Source organism: Uloborus diversus, chromosome 1 (genome assembly GCF_026930045.1).
Source record: "Uloborus diversus isolate 005 chromosome 1, Udiv.v.3.1, whole genome shotgun sequence".
In the NCBI taxonomy this organism is placed as follows: Eukaryota; Metazoa; Arthropoda; class Arachnida; order Araneae; family Uloboridae; genus Uloborus; species Uloborus diversus.
Genome location: NC_072731.1, coordinates 141,242,607 through 141,266,933, shown reverse-complemented (window position 1 = coordinate 141,266,933; position 24,327 = coordinate 141,242,607). Strand labels below are relative to the sequence as shown.

The window sequence follows — 24,327 nt, the reverse complement described above, 5'->3', positions numbered from 1 at the left end:
TCAACTCAATTTAGCGCCTGCACTAAAAAAGGAAAAAAGGTTTTTTTACGGACCAATCGTGCGCGTGTTGCTGAACGGCAAATCAGTTTTCTGTATAAAATGTATTTTTAAAAAGCTCAAACCTTTTCTTTACTTCGTGAGCACAAAATATTCGTCAAGAGTTGGAATTTTAAATTTAAACGAATAGTTCGGACTTAATTTGAACCCTCATCTGCATCACGTCATTACGTCACAAAATGAAACCAATGAGAATGAAAATCGAAATCATGTGTAAACAAAATTGTGTTTTTGTCTTTTAAAAGTAAACATAAGACTTTATAAATATGAAAAATGTAAAAATGTTTACTCTACCATTTTAAGCAAAATTTGTCTTGTCACACTTATTTTACCTCTCTCTTCCTCTAGTCACAGACTGTCACAACTTCACAGCCCCCCTCCACCCCGCAAAGCGTGATACTGTTTGTGGACTACCCCTTATGTAGTTTTGACAATTTTCAACTTATGCCATGAATAACCCCAGTTTTTCACTCCTCGAATGCAGAGGAATCGTTATTTTCAACAAAAAAAAAAATGTAACATTTAATATACGGAATCATGCAAGCAGTTCGGTTAGTTTTCACAGTTCTCATCAATGTTATCTCATAAACACATTATAGTTTTGATAAAACTTCTGAACTTACTTATAAGGAGTAGTTAATGCATCACGAAACTGCACAAAAAATTTAGTTTCCTGATGGAGGGAGGCTACGGTCCTAATGCCCTCAATGGCTTCGATCGCAACCTGTTTTCGAAATGTTAGGCATACATTATTGTTTTATAACATTTAAGTAAAATCATAATAGGAAAGTTTTTCAGTAATCATAATATTGGTGAAAAAAATACATCGCTGTTAGAAAAGTATCAGACCTTACTTTTTTGCATGAAAACTCGATGATATACATCAGGTGGTGTCAAGCAAGTGAGCCGACTTTTAACCTTTCTGCGGCTGGGTGATTTTTTTCCCGTCTGTCGTCGCTGGCAAACCGAGTTTTACTGACATCAAGTTTAATGCCCGAATCCTTTTTTTTTTTTTAATTTTGTGTAAAATGACAAAAATTCCCGGAGAAACACTAACCACTCAACGGTCCCTTGAGCTTTTGGGAGCAACCAGAAGTCTCCAGAGAGCATATCAGGAGAGTAAAGAGCCTATTGAATTGTAGGACTCATGTTTTTCGCCAAAAACGTCATCAAATCAAGTCCGAGAAATGAACTGAGAAATTCTCACCGAAAGCCGTCTGCATCTTTCGAATGGTTTTAAGGCGGGCTCCACATCGCCATAAAACAGAAACGTAAGGCAGAAACTTAAAATGGCTCGTTTTAGGTTTCTGTTCAGTTTCAGGAGAGCGTTGACTCCACTTGGGCAGAATTATTTTACGCCGCAAAGAACAGCGCCCTCTAAACACAAAAAATCTTCACAATCTCATTGGCTCTTTGATATTTAATCAACGCCCCCGTAATACAGTGTATTATGGGGTTTATTATTACTTGAGCGTGGATTTAACTCATAAACAATATAAATGAGCGTGCGTTGGCAAAACCTCACATAATAAAGCATTACTAGAAACAATGCGATTGCGGTGTACGATACAGTGGGAATAGTCACTTGGCGAGATTTGCAAAGAATAACGGAGCTCTCGGCATTGTTTAATTTAATGGTGTGTTATTTTAGGCTATGGCGAAATTTTCAATGAAACCCAATGACCTGTTTTAATTACTTGACGGTTTTTACTTTTAATTTTAACGGCTTTTTGCGTAAGCTTACCAAAAATGGACGATAAATTTCCCATTCAGTAACTTACGTGAGATTTGGCTTGGTATTAAATAAAACACCGTAATTTGTATTGTTTAGGTGAAAAAAATAAATTCATAAAAAAATAAAAATAATTTGAATGTTGACTTTTTTGAATTCAAATTATATTTCTCGCAATTACGAATTGCGATGGGATCCTACTCGTTAGATTTGGAATGGAATGGAAAAGGTCAAGCAATTTGCAACTGTCATATTATGATTGGTAATTAGGATGAGGTAATAAAGAAAAAGATTTTATGGCCGATATCCATCAGTACACTTATCATGAAGATTTTTTACAGCGTATAATCTTATGCATTTTTCTTCTAATCAATCTTAAATAATGGAAATTAACACTCTAAACTTAAAGGCGCAGCAACCCATGGGGAAACAAGGCCTACTGCATTCATCTCAGTTAACGAGACCAAGGTCTCTGGGGTTCAAGGGTAGATGTTCCGGTCAGGTGGTTAGCCGAACGCGGAACCCCCAGCGTTTACTTACTAAGCACACTTGGTACTCATTTTATAGACCCACTGAAAGGATGAAAGGCTGAGTCCAACGTGCCCAACACGGGAATCGAACCCAGGTCCGCGGCGTGGATGGGAACTTGTAATCTGGAAATTTAGTATTTAGATGAGGTTTTGTTGTTTAAGTTATATAGATGGTTTTGAATGCAAAATATAATTTTAAACAAAATTTTTTTCTTTAATTTAAAGTCCGCTTGAATCAAGCCCTGAAAGAAATATGAATAAAATCAAACCATCGACAATTTGCTACTACGACAACGAAAATTTCCCTCTCTAAATAAATATTTAAAACAACCTTCGCCATGGTGATCTAAAAAATCAGAGCAACATCAACTTTGGTCAATTCTTGATATATGAAACAAAAGAAAAATCCTTTTCTGTTGAAAAAAACCTTTTGTTTGGATCGAGAGAGTAAAATAAAATTGTCTGAGCGTTTGGTGGGTGTTTCTCAAAAAATACACCGAATGCTGATTATTCCAACGAAAATTACTTCTTTTTTTATGATTTAAATTATTTATGAAGAAATTTGGATATTTTAATGGCATTTTGCAACGACTCTGGCTCTAATATTTTTTGATACACGCCGAGACAGCGTTGCCGAAACGTTCTTAAATATACTTTTTATGTTTTACAATGAATGTGGCGAGTTTTAAAAAATAATGGTCCTCGACCATCCATTGATGTGTACTAATTCTAAATTTAAAAAAAAAAACATAAAAGTCACAGAGTTTAGTTAAAATTTAAAATATGTATCCAAAATAAAAAATCACACAAGTCATTAAATGACATTAAAAACGTATCAAATTGTAAAATAATCCACCCATTCAATTATTTATCTCTATCTTCGCCAAGCGATCATGTTACGATAATCCAGCCAGAAATGTGGTATTAAAAGTTTAATTGAAATGTAAAACATCCCATTAAAACTACATCAAACAATTTTACATATTTTAAATCTCGCCAAGCGACGCATAACCCAATCAAAACACTTCATAATAATTATTAAAAGCTGCATTAAAAATGTAAAAAAATTGTGAACTAAATTAAACATCAATTTTCAATCTCTCCAAGCGATACATAACTCAACCAAAACATGTCAAAAAATGTAAATTTCACTTAAATTCACAGCAATCTGCTGACTAAATTAATCTTTATTTTTTCAGATCTCGCCAAGAAACCATATTTCCGCAGTCCTTTTTTTATTTCAATGAAATTATTAAAATTTAGTCACGATATGAATTGTTGACATGATTACACTTTTTGAATAAGTGGACTTTGGAAGCCCGAAGTAAAGCTTATCTTGAGTATTTCACCGATTGCTGTTTATTTAACAACTTTTAATTGATTTTTTGTCTTTGTCAATCATTAATCGGTATTGTCTTTCTTCTCTAATGAGCATTATCAAATGCACCTTCGTCCATGCAAGATAAAAATGGCGGACGCTATCGCTAAATATTTTTACATCTGACAGTGAGCTTGTATTGGTTGTTGGATAACGTAAAAATCTTTCAGAAACATAATAAGTTCAATGTTTTTCTGCTCTTCACTACGCCGCGTTTATGCTGTGTGAAAATAGAAAGATCCAGATGTAGGTAAGATTTTACGTTTCTGCCTTCGGTTTTTGTCGATTTTCTGCCCATGTGGAGCCCGCTCCTTTAGACTGTCGCCCATTTTTTGGAAAAATTGGATGCAGTGACGCTGCTTCAATCGTTCTGTCGTTTTTCTTTAAATTAAATAATCTGACGAGAGCCCTACACACTAACCCAGTTCAACTCTGTTCGCCAGTGACAGACTATTGACAGACAAGAAAAATCATGCGTGCTCAAAGGTTCAAGGTCATAACATGCAAGCGCACTTGATGACTTGAGCTATCTGATTTTCAAGGGAAAATAAAATGAGATTCGAGGCTTTTCTAACAGGAGGGCTGTTGAAAAATCTAAATAGGATAAATATCTCAAAATTTTGAAAACACTGAAACAAAAAAAAAAATTACGAATTGACTTGACATAAATTTAATGTTCTCTCTTACCACAGAAATCGCACATAGTTAGTGTACATAGATGGCGTGTGGTGGCATATAAACAATGTAATCAACAAGGACACATTCAAATTTCATATTTCAGAAGAAACTTTCCTATTTTTAAATACATACTATTAGTTTTAGACAACAGAAACAAAGACATGAATAATAATAAAAAAAAGCATCAGAACTGTTTTGCACATACTATAGTATTTTAGAATAAACCAGTAATTGCTTAAAGCCTTTATTTTTGTTATACTTCTCTTTTTAAGTTGTGTCTGATGCCGAGGTGCGATGCATATAAATTTAAAACAGTTAACAAAAAGAAACAATAGGTAAAAAGTAACTTTTTTTTTTTCATTATATATTCACACTAGCTGCATTGTTCAGCTTTGTACGATATACCTCAAAAGTAAAAGTTACGTTAAGTGACGCACGTTCAACAATCAGGCTTAAATTAGAGAATAAAAGTACTGTAAAATTTCCCGTCAAAATAATCATTCTAAAAGAAAGAAAACGGCAAATCAAAAAATCCCGAATGAATTAAACGCAACCTTCCACAAATACAACTAAAATTAAAAAAAAAAAAAAAAGCTAAATCGCCAAATAATAATTCGGAACTCCAGCGCTCGAATACGCTACACCTTGCGGTGATTTACAAAATTAAAGAAAAAGGTAAAACATTGCGTTCCACGTGTGTCTGTTGAGGTACACATAAGCAGTTTGTTATGAGTATTTATTAACGCCATCGATGTGTCTTAGATTGCTTTCAGCAACAAAAATTGTTTTGTCCCTTAATAGTATTCTCGAGCTTCTCAAAATAATGTTAGTTTTCATCATTTACCTTTAAAAAGTGAATTGATTGTCGTAAATGGCGAAAGTGTAAACAGAAGAAAACCCTGGATTAAAAAACTTCGCATTGACATGAAATTAACAAAGAATGTGCTCGTCTGTTCGAAGTTTTTTTTTTGAGCAATCACGATTGCTTATTGTTCTCATTTGACTGTTTTGGCGTGCTATCATTTTATTTTCCCACCAGCACCCTCTGCCAGCACCACCGTCGACCGGCTCCTCACGATGCTGCTCCTATAGCGAAAACCGTCTCCAGGTTGCGTCCATATCCTACACACACACACACGCATACACATACGCGCTTACAAATTTACACACACAACCTACACACACACACACATACACATACACACACACACGAACGCCTACACACATAGCACTGCATACACAACATGCACACACATGCTTACATACACACACACACGCACGCACCCACACACATGCACCTACACAAACACACACGCTCATACATACACACACACGCTCGTGATTGCGAAAAACATAATTTGAATTCAAGATGCCAAAAATTCAAATTATTATTATTTCTTTCTTTTTTTTTTTTTTTTTTGAAAGACCAGGTAATTTTTTTTATTGTTTTTGTGTGTATTGGTATAAGTGTAAAGGTTTTTTATGAGCAATCACGATTGCTTATTGCTTTCACTTGACTGTTTTTGGCGTGCTATCATTTTATTTTCCCACCGCCACCCTCCGCACCATCACCGTCGACCGGGTCCTCACGATGCTGCTCCTATAGCGAATGCCGTCTCCAGGTTGCATCCATGTCCTATACACACACGCGCATACATACACAACTACACACACGCGTATACATACACAACTACACACACACGCACACATACACACACGCACACATACACACACGCACACATACACACACGCATACATACAGACACCTACACATACACACACAAAAAAAATACACACACATTCATACACACAACTACCCACACACTTATGCCAGCACACAGACACAAACACACATGCCTGCAGACACATACATATACCCCCTACACACAAACACACACACATACATACACACACTCGTGATTGCGAAAAAAAATAATTTGAATTCATGCCGTCAAAATTCAAATTAATTTTTCTTTTTTTTCTTTCTTTTTTTTTTTTTTGAGCAATCACGATTGCTTATTGTTCTTATTTGACTGTTTTGGCGTGCTATCATTTTATTTTCCAACCAGGACCTTCTGCCAGCACCACCGTCGACCGGCTCCTCACGATGCTGCTCCAATAGCGAAAACCGTCTCCAGGTTGCGTCCATATCCTACACACACACACGCATACACACACGCGCATACAAACTCACACACCTACACGCACACCTACACACACTCATACACACACAGCACTGCGTACACAACATGCACACACATGCGCCTACACAAACACACACGCGCATACATACACACACACGCTCGTGATTGCGAAAAGCATAATTTGAATTCAAGATGCCTAAAATTCAAATTACTATTATTTATTTATTTATTTATTTATTTATTTATTTATTTTATTATTATTATTATTATTTTTTTTTTGAAAGACCAGGTAATTTTTTTTATTGTTTTTGTGTGTATTGGTATACACTGGTGTGCAAAAATTAAGGACGAGACGGTTTTTTCAATATAACTTTGTACAAAAGCTTTCCAAATCAACACATTTAATACCGTAAGATCCCCAACACGTAAGGACATGTATAATGTAAGCAACACTTACTAAAAGAGAAATCAGAGGGATAAAAAGAAGCTTTATTGAAAGAGTAGCATGGAGCAAAATGCGACTGAAGGCCGAAACATCCCTGTGATGGGTGTCCAGTAAGAAACATCCGGTCTTTAGTAGGGGATATATATGATCCCCTCGACTGCTACGCAGGTTTCACAGCGTCTGCCCATGCTGAGAATGAGTCAATGAGTTGTTGAGGCATTGCTGCCCATTCGTCTTGCAGCGCCAATCGAAGCTCCCGAATCGTTACTGGTGGTAAGGTACGAGCTGCCAAGCGTCTGCCTAGAAAAATCCCGTACATACTCGATGGGATTGAGATCCGGAGATCGTGTCGGCCAATCCATACGTTCAATATCCTCACTCTTTAAGAGCTGTTCGGCAGCTACTGTGCGATGACATGGTGCATTGTCGCCCATGAAAAGGAACTGCGGACCCATAGCGCCTCTAAAAAGACGCACATATGGAAGAAGAATCTCGTTACAATAACGGGTCCCGTTGACTGAACCTGCGTCGAAGATATGAAGGTCTTTACGACTACCAAGCATGATGCCTCCCCAAGCGAGAACACCGCGACCTCCATACCTGTCCCTTTCAATGATGTTCGAGCGATGTTTACGGCTTCTCCGCTCTCTCCAGATGAGTATGCGATGAGAATCGCTACCCGGACTGAATCTGCTCTCATCTGTAAAGAGTACTCGTCCCCATTCATTGTCTCTCCAATTCCGGTGCTCCCGGCACCACAGAGAACGCCTTCTCCGATGGGCAGGCGTTAGAGGTACACACCGTATAGGGCGTCGTGCAAGCAGACCACCACCGTGCAGTCTTCTGGCCACGGTAAAACGCGATATCGGTCGTCCAGTCGCCTGTGTCGTGTGTCTAGCGATTTCTCCCGCTGTCTGCCGCTTGTTTCTTCTGACCTGTAAGACAATATACAAGTCATCTGCGGGTGTGGTTCCTCGTGGACGACCACTACTGAACCCCCGGATAGCTGTTCCTGTAGTTTGAAATTGTCTCCAAAGTCGTAAAACGATGCTGTGAGCACAATTCCGAACTCTGCAGCCACACTTGTCACACTGCGACCTTCCTCCAATTTCCCAATGATTCGACCTCGGGTAAAAGCATCCAGATGTCGTCTAACAGATTGATTATTCGCCATTTCTTGCTGAGGCTGCAACTCGGTGTGATTTTTACTACTATACGGCGTGCAATCTCTTTGCCATAAATACTGATCTTACACCGACAACATGCTTTATACTACTCAGACACTCCACCATTACGTCTGCCTGCATATCTGCGCATGTGCTACCGTACATTACCTTACTTAATCTCCTGATTGGTCTTTCTGTCCGCTCTGCCTCTTCGTTCAGCTGATATGCTAATTTTTCGACTTTGTCCTTAATTTTTGCACACCAGTGTAAGTGTAAAGTTTTTTTTTTTTTTTTTTTAAATCTAAAGCTCGGAAGGAAAATTTGATAACATGAGCTGAGGAATTTGGGCTTTCATTTCTGCCTAATTTAAAAATAACTAATTTAACTAAGCTTATTTTGCTGCAGCATTTAGTTGGAATGAACATCATACCAAATAACTTTTTGAAAATATTATTGCAGAACGAAATGAAAAATGTTTAAACGCGAGAATAAATGTTTAGAATTTGAACTAGCAAAGCTGAGAATTTTAATCGCAAAAATAGTGCGCCAACTTTACTTTTTTGCTAACATTATCGGCTGAAGAGTTTCGTCAAAAATTTGTTTAGGGTTATAGTTTTAGTATTGTGATTGTGCAAGGAAAGAACCCTTGACAAGATTTCGTCTATCAGTTAAGCCTTTTTTTTTTGACTGGATAAAAATGATCGAAAGATTACAGAATTCGATAAGTTTAAAGAAATCATAGAAGATCAATTTTAAAAAAAAATTACCACCATATATCCGTGAGAATTTGGTTGATGATTTGAATAGCATGTCAGAATTAAATCATATAATTTAGAAATTAGCAACATACAAGACAGCTAAAAATAAAATTAAACAATTCGGCAATTTAAGAAATAACTCAGATCTAAATGTAAAACAGTTAGCGCTAGTCAAACAAAACAAAGTATCATCTTCCTCTTTTGGTAATCAATCGCAATGTCATGTAATTAAAATTATTTAACATTAAATGTTATTCTTGTCAGTCTTATGGCCTCAATGAAAATGTAGTTCCATCAAGAATTGATAAATATTGAGTTCAATATCGTGGAAATGGCTGATTGAGAACTACGAACTACGTGATTTGAATTAATTTCTGACGTTTAGTAATGCTTTTTGATTTCTCATGTCCTTCTATGTCGGCCAGAATATCCACAAAACTTAAAACAGTAATTTAAGAAGAATAAAAAAATAAATAAATAAATAAATAAATAAAAATACTTACAAAAATTACTAGGCTTATTTGCATTTTATACGCTACGGCAAGCGTTTGTTTTACCTTTTTCATCCACTATTAGACGTAGCCACAGTGACCCCTAAAGTTTGTTGGGGTTGCGAATTCACGCTGATTTAAAACGAGATCGAGCAAACGGTACTTTTCCGACATGAAATTCTGCTCTATTAGGCTTAAAAATGGTTTTATATTTTTTCCCGGTGGTTTTACAGCCTTGGTTTTTTTGAGCAATCACGATTGCTGATTATTTTTGAGCTTGGACCAGCAGCACCACCGCCCACCGGCGCGGCGGCGGCACGGCTGCTCTGTTCCTGAGCACTGTCCCCCGGAATCCACTTCTGCTGGGTGGTGGCGTCCAGCAGACTTCACACGCATGCTCATACACACTCGCAACGCGTGAGCGCCTTTACACACATACACAGGCCTACGTGCACACACTTAAGCCTGCACACACATAACTATACACACGTAACCACCCAGGAGGAGGGACATGCTTGGGGGGGGGGAGCCATTTCTAGAAACAATAACTCTAATGAGTAGGGTCTTGTCGCAACTCGTGATTGCGAAAAACATAATTTGAATTCAAAGTTTCAGAATTCAAATTAGATTTTTTCTTTTTTTTTTTTAATTCGCAGGAGTATAAATCAATTACAGCGGCATTTTTCACAAGTTTTAGAATGGAGCTAAATTTGTACTGATCGGATAATTATTTCAAATAGAAAGAGCCATTTAATGCCATTCTCGGGTCTTAAGATTAAAATTTGAACGGTTCGATACTTTTATTTAGCGTTTGAACCCCCCCCCCCCCCCACGTTCTTCTCGGGTTGCCAAGTACCTCCCTGCCAAATTTAGTAGGTATCCGACGCAAACTGTGGATTTGTATAGGGAACATACATACACACATACATACACATATACACACAGATATATTCTCTGTTTTATTTAAATAGATTGTATCAATTATTAGGAGATTTTTTTCCCCATATTCTTTCCTTCTTTATATCTTTTATGAAGTTGTGTTGACTTCTTTCCTAATACTCGAACCCAGCACTTTGCGAAAATGAACTTAATTTCTCTTACCTTAGTAGCTCCTTCTGTAGCGATTTGTTCTCCGATGGACTGTCCGCTCACGATACTTCCTTCCCAATAAGTCGCCAAGAGAACGAACGGAATGAACACCAAAACAACCAATCCGATTTTGTAGTTGTAGTAGAGAGCTATGAAAATACAAACTCCCATCGTCGAAATCGCTTGAAGTACTGTGGATATCCTGGAACCAGTGCACTGTGAAGATCATAATTCCAGATTATTTTAACTATAACTAATAAAAATTAAGTGGAATATTCTGCTAGTTTCCAAGCATTGTGAAAATTGTATTAGACTGGTTAAGAAATGTAGAAATAATTGTAATATTACAACTTTTCCTAAATTTACATTTTAAAAACAGTTAAAAACTGTTGGAAGAAGACAAATGAAAAAGTCATTAATGAAACTACATTCCGTGAAAAAACTTGTCTTAATGAAAACGATCTTCAAAGTTTTATGCACCAGAAATTGTACATGCTTTTAAACTTACAATTTGGGTTAAAAAATTTCAATAGAAGCGATTAAAAAGTACGTATTTCATAAGTATTTTGAGCAACTTACCCCTTGAACACTGGATGCATCAGATGTTAGCCTAGAACATAATGATCCAACACTGTTCGTAGGTTGGTCAAAAAACGATATATCCTAGAAAAATAATTACTTAATTTTATTATTCTTTAAATAACTTCTCCTATTAGAGTTGTTGACTAAATTTTTTAATAATGTACACATCTATCCACTTATCCAATATCCATCCATCCATCCATCCATTGATCCATCTGTCCAAACATTAAAATCATGATTTCATTTTATAAAATATAAATTTTTCCCTCGTGTTTATCAAGATCTCCGTATTTACCAATGTACCTCTTTTTATCACCATTAAAAATCGGGGGGGGGGACATATGGAAGACATTAACGATTTTATTCCTCTATTATATAAGTGAAATCGTGCGATGTTACAGTAAGAATTCTGAATTCATACTATTAGGGACGCCGCTATATTAGAAAAATAGAAGTTTCTTTCTTTCTGTGACAGCCGTTTGGAACATAAACTCATTTATTTACTTTTTTTTTCAAAAATTGTTTTAAAAAACATATTGATTATTTTTTCCTGTAAATAAAAAATATTTTGACTTTAATATATTTGGAGAAAGTAGAATACAAATTTAACTTCTCGCTGCATGAATTTAGGAAAGAAAAGAAAAAAAACTTCGGTAAAACCACGTTTTAAAACGTATAATAAAAAATCATAAAATTTCAGAAATATCGAACACACGATTTGTAACTTTTTTTCTATCAAGTTTAAAATTGGATTTCCTACACTCGGGTTAAAGAAAAGAAGTATTTCTCTGACAGAATTAGTTCAGTTTTTTTAAGGTAAATAGTGCTAAAAATCATAGAGCAGCGACTCTCAACTCTTTTTTTCTGGAGAACCCTTTCCTTATTCTGAAAGAACTAAGTGAACTCCTTGGGTCGTAGTAAGTTATTTTCAGGTAAGAAAACAACAAAATTTGGGATAACATTTGTTTTCATATGTTGACAAACCGTTAACAGTAAAAAAGTAAAACATTATTGCAAAATATTTAACTGGTACTAACGGTAAGTATACGAACATTGATGTAAACTAATACAAAAGGAAAACCAAGTAATTTCATCAAACCAATTCCTATTTGGAGTACGTTAGCTTTGAAAACATTCTTACTGTTACTACAAAACTAGTTTTATACTCGAAAATCTTAAACTTTTCAGTTTGTTACATATTAGTCAACAAGTGGAGCAGCTCCATCTCTATACGTTAAAAGACACAATATTATTCAACGAGTTACAGAGTTTCATCTCTATGCGCCATATAAAAATCAAGAACGACTTACTTGCGTAATTATATTTTCAAAAACCATTTTTCGCAGTCTTGAGGTTAACTTTTCACCAGCAACAGTAAACATGAAAATCTAAAAAGAGTTTAATAAATAAAAATGCGGAGCTTTCGAGAAAAAGTTAAATTTAACGAGTTCTCCCAACGAAATAAAAATCAATGAGAAGCGATACATTCGCTTTTTGCCTCCACTAAATTGGTTCTATTATAGCAATTTTATTTATCGCATAAATTTTGAAAAGTGTGAGAACTTCTGCTCATTTCTTCAAAAATATATTTTGTACGAAGTCATCTATTTATTTTAGTTACTATCAACCTCAAAATATACGCGAAATAGATAATGAAATAAGAAAACTTTAGATGAAATGTGGTTAGGTATTTTTGGGATTACAAACACAAAACTGCGTTAAATTGTTTGAAATTTACATTATTTTTAAGACCCTTCTCAAAAAAACACTGGATTAATTGGGAATTTTACTGTAGTAAGTAGGATCATCGAGAACGCGCGAACAGTAAAAATTTTATTGCTTGCACGTTCTTGCTAACCCTACCCACAACAAAATAAAGTGCTCCAAGTCATCCGCCATCTCACCGTGGCACAACTGTAATAAAACAACGTTAGAAACACAACTTTTGAGGAAAACTGAAGACATATATTTTGTCGGATGTCTTTTCATCCATAAACTCACTTCTTTCGCATTGAAAAATATGGTCCTTGTAACCCCGAAACCACGTGGCTGCAATTTTTCTGCCACTTTGTTCTTTTTGAAGTTGCGTTATTATCTTTTAGAATGGATGTTGTTTACGATTTGAACCGTTTTCTGCGCATGCGTGATGTCCTAATCAGAGTCTAAACTCGCCGAATATGCGAACGGTGGAAATTGAAGCATGTTGTTCTACTTAAGATGTAATAATGGAAAATTCTTTGATATATATTTTTATTTATTTTATTTATTTATTTATTTATTTATTTTTTGAGTTATTACTTTATTTTCCAATGCATTCCACATTTTTTTTAAAACTCGTGTTGCATATTTTTCCCAAAACATAAATTAAGTCATAGTTTTGATGAAATAAGTGTCTTAATACTAATGATGCTAATATAAATTGTATTAGTGTTTTTCATAGTACCTACTAAAAAAAGGTTACATACTTCATGATCCAGAAAGCAAGTGGTTCATGAAGACGATTGAAATTAACTAAAGGCAGTGAAAAGAAAAGTAGGTTCTTTTTCTTGACAATTTTCTTTAGAAATTACAAGATCAACGTTTCTCAAAATGCTTCTCTTTTTTTATTTGTGATGATAATGAATAGTATGAACAGAGAAAGGCATACAGTACAAGAAAAGGCGTTTTTAGTCCATTTTCAAGTTACGCAATTTTTAAAAATCTTAGGGTCTGGTGGGGTAAAGTGGTCATAAAATCGTAGGTTTTCAACTTAGGTGGATAATAAAAGCAATAAATTCTTTAAACACTTAAACTTTTTTTGTTGTTATTTTACATTGCATTATTAAAGAACACGGTACATTGCATTTCAGGAAAAAAATATTGAATTTAAGTAGTTTTATGACACTTTCATTTCCCTTTGTATTTATGACCACTTTACCCCATGGGATGGGGGAAAGTGGTCATAGCATGGGGTAAAGTGGTCATAGTTTAAAAAAACTGCAAAACCGTTACAAATAACCCTAATTTTTGTAGATTTCGGTTATTTTTATAGTTACAAGTATATGTACGAGTATATACGGGTATACACGAGTCTACTATACGTGTCGTGTAGACATGAGTAAACATGTTCATATATGAGTAGATACTTGTATACATCAGATGCATGCACATGCCTACTCAAGTATATACGTGTATACACGAGTGTATACACGTACACTCACGCATGTATACGTGATTACCTATAGGAGTGTATACGTGTCTACACGAGTATATACGTATCACGTGTATATGCGAGTAAAGCGTAGAAAAGAACACCATATGCGTGTTTTGCGCTTGTATCTCGAGTATATGCGTGCATACCTGAGTATATACGCGTACAGTCGACGCATATACGCATATATAAGTGTACATACATACTTATACGAGTATACACGAGTTAATTCGTGGATATATCGTGCGTGTTTGTACGTGTCTATTCACGTAAATATATATGAAAGCACGAGTATATTCGTATGTTTACGTGTAAACACGATTCTTACCTGTTAGACGTATATACGTGCATTTACGTGTATACACCAGTACATGTATCCACATATATCCACGAGTATATCCGCCAATATACATGTATGCTTACAGAATGAATTCAAGATTTTTTGCAAAATCTAAGTGGTGTGAAAGGGGAGGATAAGAATCAAAGAATCATAAGGAACTTATGCTCGCTGACGCGCTACATGCACAAAAGGTCAGAAATTGACGTTAGCAAAACAGGTCACAAATTTGTTACACAAAGATGATTTCACCCGACATTTTAGTTTTTAAGACATATTTAGAGCAGTTGTTAAAAGTTGCGGCCTGTAGTAGTTCTAATACACGCATCGCAACAAAGGTGCAGCGACTGATGAAAGTTTTTCAAAAGTCTCGTAATTGCAACAGAGTGATTGTGATGCATGTATTACAGCTGCCGCAAATTTCATCAATAACTTTAAAATTTTCTTAAAACCTAAAATGTTATGTAAAATTGTCTTTGTGTAATAAACTTGTGACATGTTTTGCATCCATCAGTTTCTGGCTTTGCGTGCATGTAGCGCGTCAGCCTTGAGTTTGATTCTGGATGTTCCTTATGATTCTTGCTTCTTATCCTCCCGTCTAACACCTTTTAATAATTTGACCAAGAGTTTAGACTCACCCTGTATACATGTATATCATATGCTTATATGCAAGTGTCTACTCGAGTACGTACGCGTATATACGTGTCTCCCTGAGTATATAATTGTTCGTATATATACGAGCATATTAAGCGGGAATATACGTGTATAGTCGAATGTATATCTGTATAGATAAAAAATACTTGCAGATACCCAAATACGTGTTTATTGGTGCATTTATGTGAATAAGTATATATACGTGCCTACACGTGTATTTGCGTATACATACGCATATACTCGTAATTTAACCCTGTTTATTGTAAAAACAATACATATTAAGTGAAATTAATATTTAATACATATCTGCCTTATACTTAAAGATTTAGTGACTTTAGAAGAACAATATTCGTTAAGCCTAATATTATGACCACTTTACCCCATCTTACTTAAATTGTTCTAACAAATTATTCAAAATAGATTCAGCTAACTGCTAATGAGAAAGAGTTCTTGAGACATGTAGGAAGCTTCCTGTGCAGTCAATCTGTTCATAATTCTAACAAACAAAATTTTCCAAGAAAGTTAAAAGAGCTGTTTAGATTTTGAATTTTTTCATATTCACACAAAATATTTTATTTTACCAAATAAAATTTTGCCAGTTGTGAAATTTTGTATTCAAAATATAGTTTATAAATGCAATACCCTAAAATAAAATTTTCACATTTATTCGAACATTAATTTCCAAACTATAGCTATTTATTTGAATTATGACCACTTTACCCCATTGACCACTTTCCCCCACCAGACCCTATTTATTTTTGAAGCTAATTTCACGACTGGATCACGTTTCAGAGCTTACAACCTGCAACAAAAATTCAAGGACTAGAGCAGATTTCAAAGAAAAGAAGCTAACTGACCAGAAATGTGTTAAGTCGAACGATGCACAATTTCACAAGTTAGTAGTGTCGTTCATAGCATTTTACGAAAAATTAGTAAAATATTTCTGACATTTTTACCAACTTTCAAGATGACAAAGGGGAAAATAGCTTCTATTTATTTCTCATATTTTTTTTTCACGAGGGAAAAATATCACACAGAAGCAAATAAAATTCTCCAAGTAACATTTTAAAGCACTAAAATTGATGACACTGTCTGACCATCGATTACATGGAAAGGCTAATGTCCGGTTTATAGGTGGAAATGGACGTATCTATTAGTTTATAGGGGTGTTAGTTGGTTTGTTAAAGATGTGCACTTTTGCGTCTCTATTATTTAGCCTTAGTTTTGTAAAAAAGAAAATTTGCTCTCAACAACATTTTTTTAATCTAAAGTATACTCGATCTATATTCTCACGGCAAAAATTAATTGATTTATTTATTCACAACAAAGTTTTGAGCTTACCATTTTGCTTTTACGTTCCTGGACGAAATGAAAATATTTTCTTTTCTTTTTGTTGTTTCCATGATAACTATTTTTGTTTTCCCTTATTTTATCTTAGAGAATGCAATAAATGAATAAGGCACTAGTGACACTATAGAACGCGTGCATCAAAATCCCATCATTATTTTCCCTTCTCCCCTGCTAGATTCATTCAAATGGAATCGTCTTTACTTAGCAGATTGCCAAATTGCATACAATCCGCGGTCAAACAGTAACTTACCTGCAAGAAAGTACAAATGAAAGATGTGCAGGCCATGACAACAAAAAGAAGGCAGTAAGAAAGGTAACTTTCTCGCATTTCCTCTACGTTCTTTCCTAAAACCTATCAGAAAAAGACAATTTCAAAGCAAAATAGGGACATTTCGTCACATGATTTGCAACTATGAGATCTACACACCACTTACGCCAATTATGTCGCCCAATATAATCCCTTTGAATGGGAAATGAAATCCCATGAGTACAGCAGCAATGCAACCGACCAGGGCGTAAGGCCATTCAGGAGCTGAAATTTTTAGTAGTCTCATCTTGGAAGGTGATGCTTTAGCTCGAACATCTTCTTCATCCTGAAACAAAGAGGAAAAATGGTGAAATAATAGTTAAATGTATTGGAAACTTGTATTTGACACATTGGCAGTAGATAATGGATCTGGAATAGGACAGGAATGGTGAGTTAAATCATATGAAAGATTTTCTGTCCGTTGTATTTGAGAAGTGAAATAGACAGGCTTGCCATTTCAAAGATTTTCCGAGGAGAGGGGGGGGGGCAGAGGTTCTATACTCAATATAAATTATAAAAAAAACAGCAACAACCTTTCCCTCTTGTATGTAAATACATTAATTTCCCAGTCATGAGGTCAGTTGATCATCTACTCCCCCTAAGTGACTGGCCTGGGAAGAGAAATATTTCGGCGATTCTCCAAAACCTGACATTTTCAATCAAAAATTCATTAAAATAAAAATGCTTAAAAAAATCTTTAAAGAATGTATTGTTAGGAACTTATTTAGAGAAAAAAAGAGATAACTCACTTCAACTATGCTACACCCCTCAAAAAGGTGTCAAATTCTGTGGTCGTATTAAAAACTAGTGACGGTCTATTTGCAAGAAATAATCACGGACACACAAAAAAGACTCAGTAATACCAATAAATATAAATTTAACTTTTAATGGAAACGTTGGAGTGTACAATTTTATTACTAATTAGAGTAATTAACTAAATTAACTGTTACAATCATTAAAATCTTCTCCAATATCATTATCGGCATCGGTTTTAGAATAGAATTCAACATAAATTACAATTGTAAAGCAATAAATTAATAACAATTTTCACATAAAACTCTATTGTTTGTTTATTCTAATCTAATTCTATTCTTAATCGTTCTCTGATTTTTCTACGTCAGAAATTTAAAGTATCTTCACTAACCTATTCGCAGCTCCAGCGCTCGAATACTCTACTTTGCGGTGATTTACAAAATTACAGAAAAAGGTAAAACATCGCGTTCCACGTGTGTCTGTTTAGGTCAGGGGTTCCGAACCTGTGGGTCGCGACTCCCAAGGGGGTCGCGAAGCGTTTGTTAGGGGGTCGCAACATTATACCTACATTAAAAAATATATCATTGCATAGTTTAAAAATAATATTACATAGGGGAAGAATAGCGTCATTTTAGAGTAGCATCAATACTTGAGCGCAATGGCGAATTCAGAAGAAGGATTATGGGCCTACAGTAACCCCCTCCCCATCTGAAACCCAGAGCACTTGATATCCGAATGTCCTCTAAGATTATCTTAAGCTTTGGTTTAGGGACTTCAATCTCTACAAATTTCCGCAGAAGAGTCCCAAATTCCCTTCCCACAACATCATCCAAAATCGTCTAAAATTTTGCTTATGGAACTTCAATTTCGAATTATTTTTGTAAGAGATTCTCCAAATTCCAACCCTTATCATGAATGGTATCCTGTATAGTTGTGTTTTTAAGATTTAGTTTCGGAAATATTCCCGGAGAAGAGCCCCGAACTCCTTCCAATCCCCCAACTTAACCAGAAACAACCAAAAAATGGGTTTTTAGGATTTTAATTTCGAAAAAAAATTTCAGGTGAGTGCCTGCTTTCCCTTTTCACATAGTTAAAGTTCATATAAAATCTCGATTTTAGTGATTAAATTAAAAACAAAATTCCAGGTAAGGGTCTCTGAACATTTCCTCTTGTTATAAAAGATATCCTACAATTCTGTTTTTTGGACTTAAATTTCCTTGCGAGTGGAGGAAATCCTCTCTCCCCCACATCATTGAAACACTTCTAAAATTTCATTTTTTGAGCTTTAACTCCGAAAAACATTCCGGGAGGGTGGCTCCGAATCCAAAACTTTTGCCTTACATTTACAAAGATAGCCTATTATTGATTTTTTAGAACCTTAAATTCAAACATTTTCTGAGGAAAGGTCGCCCAAACCCCTGTTCTTCCCTTAACTTTAACAAAGGCAGTCTACAACTGGGCTTATTTAGGACATATCATTTTCATGAAAAATCAGACAATATCCCCGATTCTCCTCTCCCCTCCCCTATGGTTAAAAATAGTCTTAAAATTTCATTTTTAGGACTTCAATTTCAAGAAATTTTAAAGGAGGAGGTCTCCAAGCTTAAACCGTTCATAAAAGTCCCTGAACTTCTCATCCTCCGAACATCACCAGAGATCGTGTAAACTGCAATTGAAGGGTTTGCAGCAACGAAGAGTTACTCCATTTTTTTGGTTGTTTGGTTTCACAAGGAGTTATCTCCAGTTGATAGTTCTCAAGTTCGTTTGGTTCAACAAGGAGTTATCTCCGGTTGATAGTTCTAAAGTTATTCTCTGGAATGAGTTAGCTGCTTCATTCGCTTGAGGCAACATGGAGTTAACTCCAGGAGATATACCAACAATCAAAAACTGGAGTTAAATCTTTGTTGCTGCAAACCCTTCAATTTTAAAACTACAATTTCGAACAATTTCCCGGGACAGATCTACGCGAATGTCCGACTTTCGACGGTAGATTCCGTTGTTAATTCTCTTTCACTGTTTTTGTAACGCAATTCTCATAACTTCATTAATTATATGCTAGTAATGTCACCTCCCGTTTCCAAGCATAAATCTGCGCACTCTCTCTCTCTCTCTCTCTCTCTCTCTCTCTCTTGCTACATATACGTTTGAAAATAATTGAGAATCTTCCAAATGCCTTTCCCAATTTTTCGACCAGGCGAATGCATTGTTACAAGAAAATTCCTTCATTCACTTCATTGAATATCGAAGAAACTCTCTAAAACTTTTTGTTTCACTTTGTCTCTTTGTAAAACTTTTGTTCACTTCTTCCAGGATACTTTGTTTAAAAACTAAAGCAATGAGCAGTGAGCATGAGAAAAGATTTCACTAAGATATCTTTACAATGAAACGCATATATCAGGGTCATTGGACTGAGTTAATGCTCACCAAATGCTGCTGAACTATTACAAGAGATGGTCCTTTTTTGACGTACAGAAAGCAATCGAAAATGAAGCGTTTACAGCAATAAGCCAAAAAAACAACCACTGCTTTCCAAAAATAAGCATTTTTCAATGAAACAGGAACCATTTAATGCCATTTATTTGCACAGTATTTTTTTTTTTCTTTTTAACGTTACCTTTAAATTAATATGTGATTGCTGTGTATATTTTTCCCGTGAACTTTTATGTATCTTGAAAACAAGAGCTAAATTTAAAAATCAACTACCAAACTCGTTTTTCTCGACCCAAAATTAGTAGGAATTAACTATTTAAAACCAGGATGCAGACAAAAAGTTATTTTCTGTTGACTAGTGCTATAGACGCCGATTTCACTGAAATACATTTTTATTTCTATGTCATGGGTATGTGCTTGTGTAATCTTGTAATATCATTAAATTTTCACAATAACATGTATTTTTACCTATTTTATTCATTTCTTTTTTATTATAATTTCATTGTGTAAATTGTTTTTTGTAAAAGTTGCTTTTGGTTTCTATTGACTTCTTAAGACATTTTAAACAAAGTATATGCCATATAAGATAACTGCTCCAGTAGTGGCCACTGCTTCAGCAGTGACCACTTTAAGGTTTATATTTTATACTTACAGGAAGTAGACTTCAGGCTATAGTGTAGTAGGCAGTTCAAGGAGGAGTAGGTAGAGCATCATGGAAAATTGTTATAAATTATTTAGTATGGTCGTCTGGATTGTCCATGTTTTTTCAGCTGTCTTCTAACGCTTCTCCATAACGTGGTATAAAAACATTGTGTTGTATTATGAATAGAACAATGCTCAAAAATAATATTTTTAGAGCTGTAACCATGTTATGAAATGTGAAAGATCATGTTTGGAACGTTTTCAACTCCAAATAGTTGTTTTCTTTGCTGACAGTTCATGTGGCCACTATTGGTACCAAAAATGTTAGGAAATTCAAAAGTGGCCACCGAGTGGCCACTACTGAATCAGGAAGGTTTTTCATATATCAACTCAATTTTCCTTTTAATAAGTTGTAATACCTTAACATAATAACTTGCCTCATTTCTTATGTAAAATTATTGTGTGATCTAGTAGTGGCCACCCGGTGGTCACTTCTAAACATCAATATGGCCACTATTGACTCATGTACATTATATAATGGCCACTGATGGATCAAATTTGAGGTTAGAAAAAAACTGAACAAATTGACATTCTGGCATTTTTTAAAAAATGAGACGATTATAGAAAAGATGGACTATAATATACTCATTGAGTTTCAAATATGGTAATTGATAGTGTAGGCCCACAGTTTAAAAAAGCTACAAAAATATGCTTCACTTTGGCGACTGCTAGTGCGTTTACCTCTTCTATTGACAGGCCCGGATTACTCAACAGGTCATCCCCTACGCCCATACGCCCTGGCCTAGAGGCGCATTTCACGGGGGGGGGGAGGAATTATTAAATAACTTGTTGGCAGAAAAAAACAGGAATTAGAGGAGAAACATTCTACTAGAACCGAGAGAGAGAATGCAACCTGCCTGCTGAGCAGGCAAAAAAATAAAGGAGAAAGGGCATAATGCTTGATCGAAGTTATCCCTTTTTTAAGCAAAGCAGATAATTTTTAATTTCTTAGATTTTAGCAATCATTTCTTGAAAATACAGATTTTTTTAAGGTAAAACACTTATTAGAAATAAGTCACACACAGTAATATTAGAAAAAGCCATGATATATAAAATTCCCAGTTATAACACTTGTTTATGGAACACTTTTTGTCTTTGGTAGTCTAAATCATGTCAGTATGTATGTGTTTTGGAATTTAAAATCTATTGATTCATATTTATTTATGACAGCTAATAGTCAGGGACGCCCAAAATTCAAATTTTTGGGAAGGGGGAAATTATCAGTTTACCGGATAAAACTTCACAGCTTACTGAATAAAAAATAGGAGCATGGTACTACTAGTAGTTTTCTAAATTATCTGTGACTAGCAATAATTTAGTAGTTACTAAAATTATGTTTACAATAAATAGCATAAATAATCAAAAAAAAATATTAAAGTACTTAAAAAATAGTTTACCAGACAATACCAGATATTTACCGCAAAAGTTTTATGGTAGGTTACAAATGTTGTAAACATTTCCGAATTCGTAAAATATGTAACATTTACGGACTTTTAAAAAAAAAATTACCTTTGAAAATTCCCTGATTTCTGTATTTTATCGATGTACAAAACGTCCGTAATTAATTCTTCAGACCAATTTTATTTTCTAAAATCTTCATTAACTTAAGACATAGCTGAGAATTAATGATAATTTTTATGAGTCTCTTGAATCAACACGGATGACTTAAAATTTTTGCATCGAATGCGATCGGCAAAACTAGAAGTCTAAAAGTCCTCAACTACACAACTAGACACATAAGGAGGGTTAAAAATAATGCTAAATACACAATTATAAATGTCCAAAAGGTAAAACCACAAGGAAAAGAAAAATGAGCGAGTATTAAAGAATCGGATGCAATCGGATTTAGAAATGTGTGAAAAAATGGGATTAACACGTAATAGCGTAAAAAATGGCCAAGATGCTTAAGTTTAAGCTAATGTGTAGAATTCGATAAATATGCATGTTCTTGAACTGAAAACCCATGACCAGTTGTCAATTTCCATGATTTTTGAGCACTTTTTGCCGAAAATCATGACTTTCCATGACCACTTTTGATCATAGCCGAAATCCATGACTCTCTAGGTGCATGGACACTTGCACCTAGTAGTATTGGACCCCTGCCTTTAGTAGTATTGAAAACTTATGCTACCAATTTCCTATATCCATTGATATACCTTGGTAAGTTGTAGGAAACAGATTGTCCTAGAATTACATTGAATTGTGTACTCACTATTTTCTTATGAACTAGTGGTACCTGCAGGGCTTTGTCCGTAGTAGAAAAATTAAAAGGTCTTTTGGCTCGCCTATGTATTTACAAATAATGTATGGTGACTTTCTCGCCAATTGGCTTGCCCATGTTACGGTTCCACGTTATGATAACTTGGTAATTTACTCGTGCATCTTATAATTTTGCTCGGGAAAATTTTTTTAAAATTGGAATAGAAAACGAACAAAATCGAATTTTCGAAAAATCGCTTCGAGGTGCACACCCCCATGCTACAAACTAACTTTGTGCCAAATTAAATGAAAATCGGTCGAACGGTCTAGACGCTATGCGCGTCACAGACATTCAGACAGACAGGGATCCAGATATACAGACAGACTTTCAGCATTTTTATAAGTAAAGATGATTTCGTAGTGATAATAATTATTCAGTTCATACTTACCAAAGTTCATATGTAGAATACTTCCATAAGTACATTTATTTTCTTTTACTTTATTTTTTACATTAGCGTACAAAAAATGCAAATTTTCTACTAAATATTTATTTTATCCTAAGTACGTATGTACTTTGAAGAAAGAAATGAACAATAAAATTGTGATTAATGTATTGGTACTTAATGTAACTATCATATTGAATCAATTTTATCCATCAGTTATTTGAATTTAAAGTGAGTAATGTGAATTCTTAGGAAAGGATGTCAGATGGCCACTACTGAATCATGCATGTGGCCACTACTGAAAATCTCAGATTTTGGAGTGACCACTATTGGATAAAATTTGAAATTTGGGAAAAAAAGGATAAAAAATTGAAAAAATTGAAATTCTTGCATTTTTAGAAAATTGGACGATTCAGGAATAGTTGGGCTATAATACGTTCATTGAGCAAAAAAATTGGAATTAATGTTGTAGACCCACAGTTTAAAAAAGACGTAAAATATGCTTAACTGTGGCCACTACTAGTGCATTACCTTAATTGCATTTTTAAATCGAAACTTACTGCAGGAGAGACTTTGCTTTGGCCACTAATAGCTGAAGTTTGCCTGAACAGACGATTACTGACGCTTGAAATTTGCCTGTACAAGGAAGTGCTTCCTGAAGCAAATTGGTGTAGGATTCGCTTTTCCTTTCCTTCATCAGATTGTACAGATTCATTACTCACTAGGCTCTTTTTTGTATCTAAATCGCATAATTCATCATTCACTTCTTCTTCTTCAGCATCTTCTTCAGCATTCTTAGCCTGCAACAACACATTAGTTTTATGAAATGTTTCAAATTTCCGTTAAACAGAAACAATGTACGAAAAATAATACTTTTAAAATGTTTTGCACACTTTTTTTTCTTCATAAGAA

General features: G+C 34.9%; 1 protein-coding gene across 1 annotated transcript in view; it reads right to left on the bottom strand.

Moving 5' to 3' along the window:
- LOC129232552 (ATP-dependent translocase ABCB1-like) overlaps positions 1-24,327 on the bottom strand; it is a 103,148-nt gene that overhangs the window by 38,812 nt on the left and 40,009 nt on the right. Inside the window, exons 13-19 of the mRNA XM_054866688.1 lie at positions 23,976-24,215; positions 17,016-17,174; positions 16,832-16,933; positions 12,361-12,438; positions 11,048-11,131; positions 10,481-10,684; positions 681-781 (exon numbers count right to left, since the gene is read on the bottom strand). Of these exons, the coding sequence (XP_054722663.1) occupies positions 681-781; positions 10,481-10,684; positions 11,048-11,131; positions 12,361-12,438; positions 16,832-16,933; positions 17,016-17,174; positions 23,976-24,215 (968 nt within the window). The remainder of the gene's footprint in view (positions 1-680; positions 782-10,480; positions 10,685-11,047; positions 11,132-12,360; positions 12,439-16,831; positions 16,934-17,015; positions 17,175-23,975; positions 24,216-24,327) is intronic.